The 10,649-nt window shown below is 41.6% G+C and overlaps 1 protein-coding gene across 1 annotated transcript; it reads right to left on the minus strand.

Moving 5' to 3' along the window:
• Nucleotides 1-1,841: 1,841 nt before the first annotated feature.
• Nucleotides 1,842-10,327, minus strand: ANKRD1 (ankyrin repeat domain 1). The gene is made up of 9 exons (XM_018069152.2): nt 10,222-10,327; nt 8,598-8,777; nt 6,662-6,799; nt 6,464-6,571; nt 5,704-5,802; nt 4,472-4,570; nt 4,229-4,327; nt 3,965-4,063; nt 1,842-2,780 (listed from the first exon to the last, which is right to left on the minus strand). Exons 1-9 carry the CDS (start codon nt 10,249-10,251, stop codon nt 2,670-2,672), a joined length of 963 nt encoding a protein of 320 aa, XP_017924641.1. The 5' UTR covers nt 10,252-10,327; the 3' UTR covers nt 1,842-2,669.
• Nucleotides 10,328-10,649: the final 322 nt, after the last annotated feature.

The raw sequence follows: 10,649 nt of genomic DNA on the forward strand, positions 1-10,649 counted from the left end.
GGAGTGACTGACCTGACCTGCCAGATTTAAATCCCGAAGGCCATCTGTGTCCTGCAGCACTTAAAACCAAGCAGTAACATTAGATGGTTACCAGAGATGGGAAGGAAGAGCCCAAGGTTACACTGAATGTGTGCTCAGCATGGGGTGTTTCAGTTGCAGTGTGACAGCTGTGTCACCTAGGCCTGAGCAGTCTCCACGTCACATCATCTTTACTGCATCATTTCTTTCTTTATGGCCTGTTCTGGAATTGTTGTCTGTGCACGTGTTCATTTTGCTGCCTCTTACCTTTCCTTCCTTCAGTGCCTCAGTAAACCTGATCTGGCTGCCAAAAACCCAATCATAATAGATTTATGATCAGCAGAGCATTTTCAGAGCTCTTCCAAATGTTGACCAAATTAAACTAATATAAAAATTACATAAGCTACTGTATTCAAGATACTCGAGTGAACTTTACTGCAAATATTCCGGTTCTCTATTTGCACCTGACAACATGTGGAAGTTGTAACACATAGAATACTGGGTCATCTCTGAGCTCTTGGTAACTGGACTGAGCAGAATAGAGGAAGTTCTCAGTAGACTTAACAGTTCTGTATAATACTGGTGTAAGTCACAACAGCTTTTGCTTCATTCAACAAATAATGAGATATTTTTCCTTTATGTTATCATTTTGTTTGTTGGCTCTGTGACTTCTGACCACTTTATTTGTTGACTTTGTGGCCATTTTATTATAGGTATTGGGGAGTAACAAATATATATATATATATATATATATATATATATATATATATATATATATATATATATATATATATATATATATAATTATACTCTAACCGGAGAAGAAGCAAAATGTGTTTGGTGCATGAATACAGCATGGAATGCCTCTCTGCTCTGCTCTCTCCCACGTGCAGTTCTGTGTCCTGCTCAGGAGTCCTCAGCACAGGAAGAACATGGACCTTTGGAGTGGGTCCAGAGAGGGCTACAGAGATGATCAGAGGGCTAGAGCGTTTCTCCTGTGAGGAAGTGCTGGGAGAGCTGAGTTCAACCTGAAGTAGAGAAGGCTCTGGGAACACCTTATTGGGGCCTTTCAGTACTGAAAGGGGACTTATAAGAAAGATCTTGCCAGAATTTTTATCAAGGCCTATTGTGATAGGACAAGGGGTAATGGTTTTAAAGTAAAAGAGGTTTGATTTAGATTGGATATAAGGAATAAGTTTTTTACAATGAGGGTGGTGCCACAGGTTGCCCAGAGAGGTGGTAGTTGTCCCATCCCTGGAAACATTCAAGGTCAGGCTGAACAGGGCTCTGAGCAATTTGATCTAGTTGAAGATGTCCCTGCTCTTTGCAGGGGGTTGGACTAGATGATGTTTAAAGATCCCTTCCAGCCCAAATTGTTCTATCAGTCTATGAAATGAGACACGATGCCCTGGCTGGCAGCATTGTGAAGGTTGTCCTGCTTCTGCTAAAGCAAAGAGAGAAGTGTCTGCTTTTCCTAACAGGACTTGGCATCTCCCTTGGCTTGAGTAACTGGAGTTGTCTTGTGCCCCAAATAGTAAGTACTGACTTGTTGAGAATGAGATTTTTTTTTTTAATCAAATCCAGTAATAAAACTGTAACTTTGTTTTACTGTTTACTCAAGTGCTGTCATTAAACAAAATGAGTAAGAGATGGGATTTATCTAACAGTGGCAGGGAGGTGGCTTGAGGGCTGGCTGCTCTTGGCAGCTCAGACTTCTTCCCTAAGTTTTTAAGAATTTTACAGATGCCAAGATGTGAACTTCCTTTAAAGAGAGAAAAAATAACCCCATGCATGGTTACCGCTCCATCATCCACTCAAGCAAATACAAAGAAACCACTCTGTTTATTTAATCTGAAATGGATCAGTTCAAAATGTACAGAAAAAGCAATACAAATTTACAAATATACATAATCTGATTTTGCATTCTTCAGTCATCATACTTTGTAGTAGTCTAGCTTAAAAAAAAAATTCACATTTCTGATACTGCCTCCTCTCACCTTCACAACATGGCATCTGAATCCTCCAGTCCAAATGATTACATGATGGTTGGAGCTCTGTCCTTGAGCTCTTTATCAACCACGATTGCCAAACCCTGTGTAAACACCATTACTCAACTACTTCTTTAAATCCACTTGGCATCTCAGTATTCCTTCTTCCATTGCCCTTCCACATATCACCACTCATTTCACAGATTATTTTAATAGTGAGAACTCAGCAGAGACAAGGCAACAATTGCAAGTATTCGCTATTTAGAGCTGTTGGAAGGCTTGAGTAAAGTTGCTAATGTGGTTGGAAATACTGCCATTTAAGATAAAAGGATTTATGTTGCTGACAAAGATTGCATTAGGATGTAAAGCTCTATTAAAAAAAAGCTTAAATAATATTAAGAATCATTAAAAATTGCTTTTAAATAAATAAATAATAAATAGAAATAAATAAAGCCATTTTAGAGCCAGTGGAATTTTAACACTCCATCTGTCTTTTAAAATAATTACTTTGCAGGGGGTTTTTTGCAGTTTTTGGTGAAGGTACCTCAAATAATCCAGTGCCATAAATATTTTCAATAAAAATACTGTGTTCAAGGGCATCTTCATCCAGGTTCGAGTGAAGCATTTCAAAGCAGCAAAAAGAGAGTGGTCTGGTTTCTCTCTTCAGAATTTGCCTGGATGGACACTCTTTTTGGAATTGTTTTTCAGGCTGTTGAATATCTCTTTGGTGCCGTTCTGCCACTGAAGAACAAGATCCATGGGCGTTTTCCCTTGCTGGATAGAAAAGCAGAGGGAGCATGATTTAATTTCCAGTGGTTGCCGAGTCCTTGTTCTTTCCTAGATACATCACTGCATCTCCTGATGTGAGACCCCTCTGCACACACAGGCTCAAGACTTAGTCTCGCTCCCTAAGGTCAGAGTACTTTTACTCTACAGAGCAAAAGGTTTTAGTGAGTCTAACCATATTGGCAAATACTGTGATTAACAGAACATGCAGGTGTTTCTTTTCTTCTAGTTTCAACTGATTAGAAATATATTTAGGTGAAACTTCAATAAGATGCTTTTCTCTTTAATTCAGAATTCAGATGAGAGTTTGTACTGGTTAATTAGGGTATGAACCACAGGAATTAAGTAAGACCAAAGTCTGAGAAAGCAAGTCTCTGGCCTTTGGGGAATTATCTTCTATCATTGTCATACCCTGATGAGGGATAATGCCAGGAGCTACCCTGCTTCAGGGAGGTGGGCAGAGAGTAGGGAGTACAGAGTGCTCCAGTGACTGTTTTCTTCCTTGTCCCCTGGAGTTTTGATTGATTGTCATTTAAAAACATTGACTGGCAATGTTAAACCCCATGCTACTGCTGCTAGGTTTGGATTTGCAAGAAAGGGTCTATGATGTGCTATATTTTAACAAGCAGTCACAGAGCTCCAGCAACGCTGCTGCAGCTGTGAGCTGAGTCAGGTGTGGGACTTCTTGAAGCTCCCCTGAGCCACAGGGATTTGTTGCCCAGTGGTAAGGTTAACAGCCAGTCATCCAGATGTAGTGCTGGGGCTGGCTATCAGCTGTGGGCTTAACAGAAAGGGGATTTCTCTGACAAGCTAAGATCTTTGTTGTCTCAGTGGTGGTCGAAGCCCAGGAGTTGTGCAGAGTAAGTGTCTGTCCATTGTATCTTTTCAATGTAGGATATGAGTAATTAAAATAAATCTTAGAAACATGTGATGCTTTTTAAGTGGCAGCTGATGCTTTCTAGTTTTAAAAGAGGTACTGGGTTTTTCTCTTTTTCCCTGACCTGCCCCAAGTTACACTTTCCTTGCTGCAGCTCTGCTTTAATTAGCTCTGAAGTGATCTAATTAAGTCTATTCACAGTAGTTTCTCCCAGCCTTGAAGCCTATGGAACTGCTCTGAAGGGAAACTTATTTTAAAGCATTTCGAATTGCTTCATTTTTGTGCTATTACTTACGCAGTTCTTTAGCGTTAAATCTGCTCCGTGCAGAATCAGAAGCCGGATCATTTTGTAGCGGTTCAGCCTCACGGCGTCGTGCATTGGAGTGTCTCCTTCCTAGAGACACGAGACATGGACCACAACGTCAGTCCTGCCGGTCCAGCACCACAGTCCAGCCCCAACTGCACAGTCAGGGGTTTTTACAGGCAAGTGGAACTATCAAGGCAGTCAGCAGCTTGATGCCAGCTGGTAGCTGACAGGTAAGAGGTTGCTGGTACTTACTCTGTCCCTGGCGTTGAGATCTGCTTCACAGGCAATGAGATGTTCCCCACAGTCGTATCGCCCTGTTCTCACAGCCACGTGCAAAGGGGTGCTGAGCAGCTGAGGGGGGAGGAGAGGAAGCTGTCAGTGGCATGGAACAGGTAAAAGCTGCTTCAAAAACAGCTGCCAAAAATTATCTACTAGGAGTAAGGATCAGCTTTTCATGTCCAATTAAAAAAGCTGCAGAGTCCCAGAAGCACATACCTTATCTCTTGCATTTATGTTTATCCCTTTGTCCAGTAAGAATTTCAGAACATCCAGACTACCTCCCCGGCATGCCCAGTGCAGAGCTGTAGATTGAAGCTGCAGTAGGAAAACAAATTAAAAGGAATATATCATTATATAAAAAAAGTTAAACTATTTTGATCAAATTTCTAAATAAAAAATAATTTTTATGCAATTTAACCTAAAGCACTTCACTGTGATCACTGAATTGTTTCTAGTAACAGCTTTTCTTATTTTGCCCTAATTTCTGCAGTACTGTGATTTTCTCACTCTTCATGCTAGCTGCATGTTGCTCCTAAAGACAGAGATCTTGGCAACGCTGCTGTGAGAGAGGATTTGTCTATTTGTCTGTGTTTTGTCTATTCTGTGAGCTTAAAAATTGTCTTTCACCAGGTATGTGGCTGGTATGTGCTAGTTGATGTTTTTTATTCAATGCCTTTTGGGTTCTAAAATGCATAGAAAATTAAGCTCGAGGGAAAGAATGGTTCTCTGTAAAAAACGGACAAAAACCCCACAACTTATCCAGATCCACAAAGTGAATTAGAACCCTTTTCCTCTACAAAATTCAATTTCTCTGCTTTGAGCTCTGCTGGAAGGAGTGGAATGTCCCTTGACAGTCCCACTGTTCCTGTTGTTCCTCCTGCTTCTCACAGCCTACATGAGCACTGCTGGGGAAGCAAGGCTGGCCAGTGCCAACTGTTCAGCAAAGGGACAAAGAGCTAGGAGTGGAGAAGTAAAAGAACAGCTGCAGAAGCTGTTGATACCCAGGAACCCTTGTGGCTGGCATTCCAGAGGAGCAGGGGGCTCTCCCGAGCCTGCCTTGAAATCCTGGTGGAGAATGTGCACATTGCAGTGAGCCCTGGATGCATGTGTGGGACTGTGGTATCTCCAGCACCTGCTAGCAGACTGAAGTGGTAGCCTGACCTCAGCTCTCTTACCCTAAGTTAGGCTTTATTGTTTGTGGCACTCGACTGGCCAGCGTGTTTCTCTGCTTCCTGTGTTTTCCAGCAACCATTTTGGCAAAGCAAGGCAGACAGCCCCTCCTCAAAAGTGAAACCTCTTCTCAAAAGTGTTATTTTAAGGATAAACTTACAAGACATTGTAAGGCCTTTTAATACTCCTTCTCTGTAAGAAGCACTTCTATAAGTGCTTCTCCTGGCACTTATAAAACAACAAGCAGTTTTTGGAAAGGTGTGAGTGGATGTGCATACCATGTCTTTCTGTTCAAGCCGGGCTCCAGCTTCCACCAACTTTTTCACCACCTCTAGATGTCCTTCAGAGCATGCCCTGTGCAACGCAGTGCGTTTGTACTGGCAATTGAAACAGTGCAGAGTCAGACATTATTGCACAAGCATATGTTTAAAATCTTTTCTCCCCTTCTCCCTAGGATGATGGCAAATACATACTCTGTGCTGATTCATTTTTAACAGCTTATGCTTTTGAAACCTGAAATCTGCTAAATATTAATAGCAACCTGATAGCCGAGGGCTGCCTACCCAGCATTTTAAAGGATGTGAGAAGTATCTGCAGTATGGCATTCAAATTTAATATGATGCCTGTTGAGTTCGCCATCCAACATGCTATGCTGTATTTTGCCAATGCAGCTTATGCATTATGGAATGTGAGGGCAGGCAGCATCACTTATTTCTGTCTTTCTGCAGACAAATTTCTTATCTCCTCATCTGTAGCTTTGGAAGATCACCTACTACTGAAAATCAGGGTTTCCTGGGCACCAACCACTTTATTTTAAATATAAAGACTCTTTTAAGGTAATATGACTTTGAAGGGTCTCAGTGGCCTGTTAATCACTAGAAAAATTGATGTACAAAACTCCCAGCATTTATTTCCTCCCCCCCTCCCTTTTTCCTCCTCATAAGGGTGGAAGCTACAAAACTTTGTGGTAAAAGTTATGTCTGTTCTGTAATAACCCCTCTTCTGTAGCAGGCTTTGCATTAGGAAGGAAGATTGTACCTCATCACAGACATTTGGATCTCCTTTGTCTGACAGGTATTTTTCAATTACTGGCAACTTATTCTCCAGCGCAGCTTTAAAGAACGTGGGTATATCCACAGGTCCTGTCTGATGGAAAGAATATAGAGGGCATGAACATGTGTGGCACAAACACCCACTACTGCTTTATCCAGAATAAGGTACTTTGAAGTAACTTACAATAACTTCTGGTTCAGGTTCCTTTAAAATGGGCACTTTCACTTTCTTGCATTTTTTCTTCTTCTTCAGCTGAATAATTTTTTCAAGATCCTCCAAGTTTTCAAGTTTTGTCCTTGCCTCTAATTTCTTCTTCTTCAACTGAAACAAATCAGGGAAGCCAGCAAGTTGAGCTGAGTGTGACCACCTCTTCCTTTTCAAAGTGGCAGGACAGCGTGTTACTATTCAGCTGCATTCCATTAAGACTGTATGAACTTTGAAATAAGCTGTCTTTTTTTAATATTATTATTTTCAGATAGGGCTAATTGACTATTGGAATAAGTTACTAAGTGTGTGAGAAATTCTTTGTCATCTATAGTTTTTCATATTCCATTGGACCTCTTCCTAGCTTCTACTTCAGCCATATGTTGTGGGCTAGAGAGCGTGAATTTAGGCCAGAGTAAGAGCAGCACTGCAGTCCCTTCTGGTACAAAAATTTAAGAAGTCTCATGTGCAGCTTATCAGAGCTGGGAAACTCCTGCAGTTTTAGCTGACTTCCACCAAGCATTTTTTCTTCAACCACTTTTATGATGCAGCCCCTAATTTATTGGAACTTAATTCTCTTTGCTTAAAAACATACCCTTAAGTAAAGAACAAGGTTTAGACCGATCTTAGCATTTCAGTCAGCAAGTGGTTTATTTTGGTAAGCTACAAAGAATGTCCTCAGTGTCCTTGATGGGCAGTTCAATAAATGTTTAAGATTTCTTCAAGCCTGCTTGTAAAAAGCATCCAGGCATGAAGTCAGTATGGAGCAGTGCTAATATCAAGGGAAAATGTGTTGCCTGAACTGAGATCCCATGAGGTGTCCTTGACTTCAGAAGGGGAATTCACAAACAAGGGGTAACTCAGGGTCAATACAGATGACAGATTCATGGTGTCATTAAGGGTAAATACCTTGATGATAACCTGTCATATAGAATACAGTTTTGTCAACTGAATTCTTATTCAGGCTATTTCCACCCTGTCTTTTTATTGTTCTCTTCATTTAGGGTTTGATCTGTAGATCATTGACCTTATAGAAAATAATTATGCTGAGTGGACTGTGGATCAACTGGAGACCCAGAAAGTTCTTAGAACCCAGTTTTGGAGAAACTCAAAAAGCCTCTATAGCAAGAAATGATGTCTCTGTTGAAGGTTAAGTAGTAGTGTTTATTCTAATATTTCTGAGACTCAGTTTCCCACTCTTCATTTTTCAGAAAAAAGTCTTGTTTCCCCTGCTAGTTAAACTTTTTCATTTCCAAATCACTTTAAATTTTTAGACCAGTTCATTCCTTATTCACCAAAGAATTCAAGTTGTGTTTTGAGGGAAAAAAGCATCAGTTCTTAGGAATATGGGGAGAATTGTCATGCTTCAGGAATAGAAAATCGTATTTTTCTGTAGACCAGTATCACTTTCATTTGTAATTGTTCTTCCCAAATGTGCTAGTAAGCATAAAGCATGATGCCATGTTTTCATAAAAAGAACATTTTCATGTAAATAAGACTTCTGGCTTCAGAAATGCACGCTTATGTCTTTTGTGGGTTAGTTATTTTTGGTAGCAGTCATTAGATGTGGAAGCTGAAGGTGGCTAACTGGCTCTGATTGCTCCCCCCTTACTGACAGCTGGCACCAGGTGACTCTAGGCAAGAGGGAGCTCCTACAGTTTCAGTCAGACATTATAGGGGATGTTTTGGGTTCTGCCTCAAAGCATTTCTGCCTGCAGCCATAGGCTACAGAATTCAGCAGATCTCCATGGTGTTCAGTGTACTTTAGACCAACCTCCTTTGGTGGAGATCTCCCAAGGGTTTATCTAGCTCACATGCATGTATTTCTAACTTAGAAAGAGGCAAAACTTCAAGGACTGCAGCAGGAAATGCACACAGGATGATAAAAATCCAAGCAGAAAACCCAAGAGCCTACCTCTGCTTCTAGGTTTTTCTCCTTCTTGTAAGCCAGATCACCTCGGGTCAGTGAGTGCTCAGAGACTGTCTTTAGGTCATCCTGCTTCTCTAATCTCACAGCAGCTTCATACTCCCCATTTTTGAAGTCCTCAGGGAGGAAGCTGCCAGTCTCTTTATCATCCGCTTTCTTCCCAGTCACCTGTAAATGCAAACATGATATAATATAATCAGCAGTGTCATGATTGCAGTGGTCATCACCTGGGATGGATTCCCTAGGGTGGACCTTGTTCCTGTCCTGTGTGGGACAGACTGAGTGCAGACATCATTCCACCTGTGCCTGGGTTAGCTGTGTGTGCAAATGGCTACACCAATCTCGCCCAAGGGCAGATTTCCCACATCCACACAGCAACCCACCCTTGGCATCTTCAGGGCTTGGATCCAGATCCATGAGGCCAACTCACAGTCTAACTCCCTGCCTGGCTGCAGCTGAGGTGCTGCTATATCGACAAAAGCCAGAGGGTTGGGAAGAGCATCCTTTTTGTTCAGGGTCTTCTTGTTTGTTCATTTGCCAGCCTGTGTCAGACTAACCAGAAGGCCCTAAAAGGCTGTGGTGGAAAGAGGCACCCCAACCAGCCACTCTCACCCTGTGAGTGTTGAGTACAGGAACTGAGCAGGTAGCATGGGAGGAGAGTCTTCCTCCACTGGGACCTTCCAGCTCTATTGAAACACATCCCGTGCAGTTAAATCAGGTTGTTGGATAATTTCAAGGCTGGTTTTACCCATCACTGTGAGTACCAAAGTCCCATTTATAAGAGAATGGGAAAAGGATGTTTCCGCACAGAAGCTTTGTGGTGCTGTGCAGCAGTACAGCTTTCAATAGCTTTCAGAAATATTTCTGATGGCCAATTAAGTATGTACAAAGAGATAACTTATGCCAAAGAATTGAAGACAGCATGAACTAGTTAGGCTGTATGGCAGTTATATCTTAACATAGTCATCTGGGAAAATAAAAGCAGTGCTTTATTGTATCATCCCTGTTTTCCCAGTTTCTCGAACAGATCAGACATTCTTAGTCTAAACACTGCAGTGGCATGTCCCATCACTTGTGGTCTGGTTTAGACATTATTTTTCAAAGGCTCGTCTACATCATGAACAGCAGTGGTTGTAGGAACTGTTAGTATATTATATTATTAGAAAACAATACTATTACTAAACTGTTTGTTTAGTATTATAAAATACTTTAGTTTATCTGCATTAATATCTTCTTTCAGTGCCTTATTAGATTGGAATTACTTAGAGTGACCATAAAATTCCTAGCTTCTAAAAAAGTAAAAATTAAAATCAAGGACAAAGGCAAATAAACAAGCTAAATCTGGTCAGTCTCTTCTTCCTGGTGAACTGCGCTCTGATGCAAAATCCAAACAGCTACGTAGCTGTATCTGTGGTGAGCCCACTTCCCAAAGAAAGTTTAAAATGAAAATATAACAGGATAACAAAAAATATATAAGGGTTTGCACCTAGAGCACAGCAGTGCTGGTAACCTGCTAAATCAGTGATCCAGTAAGGTCATCTTTCTCTGCCTGGTGTAATGACAGCCTAGAAAGAAAAGTAACTGTGAGTAAATGAAGGAAGGTTGTACCTACCAGCTCTTCTACTTTCATCATCATCGTCATATTTGCTGGTGTTTGGAGGTTGTACTCCTGTACAGCCTCTATGGCTGAAACTCCCAAGGGCTCAGACCAGCTCTGCAGGGACCACCACACTCACTTTGCTTATATATCTTTGGGAGAACTGTGCTTGAATGAGATAATCTTCCAACCTGGGAATCCAAGTATGCCCCTTGTGCTTGCCAGCTGAGAGGTAGGCTCAGGCTCATTCCAGACATGTTAACGAGCCAGATCTGGTGTCGAGGCAGGGAGGGAGGGGGGCGTCAGTTGGGCGAGGAGGGGGGAGCCTCAGACTGACCACACCGGGTATGTGAATCGGAATGAAATGTGAGCTCATCATTCTTTGGCAATGACTGCACTGCTCAGCAATGCGAGTCATTCTGTGTTCCCAGTGCCCACTAGGA

This window comes from Manacus vitellinus, unplaced genomic scaffold (genome assembly GCF_001715985.3).
Source record: "Manacus vitellinus isolate BGI_N305 unplaced genomic scaffold, ASM171598v3 scaffold_15_pilon, whole genome shotgun sequence".
In the NCBI taxonomy this organism is placed as follows: Eukaryota; Metazoa; Chordata; class Aves; order Passeriformes; family Pipridae; genus Manacus; species Manacus vitellinus.

Excerpts from the sequence above, each read along its gene's own strand:
- ANKRD1 (XM_018069152.2), bottom strand. The coding sequence starts at position 10,251 with ATGACGATGATGATGAAAGTAGAAGAGCTG. Across the intron at positions 6,572-6,661 it reads AACCTGAACCAGAAGTTATT|ACAGGACCTGTGGATATACC; the intron begins GTAAGTTACTTC and ends TCTTTCCATCAG. Across the intron at positions 5,803-6,463 it reads ATCCAAATGTCTGTGATGAG|TACAAACGCACTGCGTTGCA; the intron begins GTACAATCTTCC and ends TTCAATTGCCAG.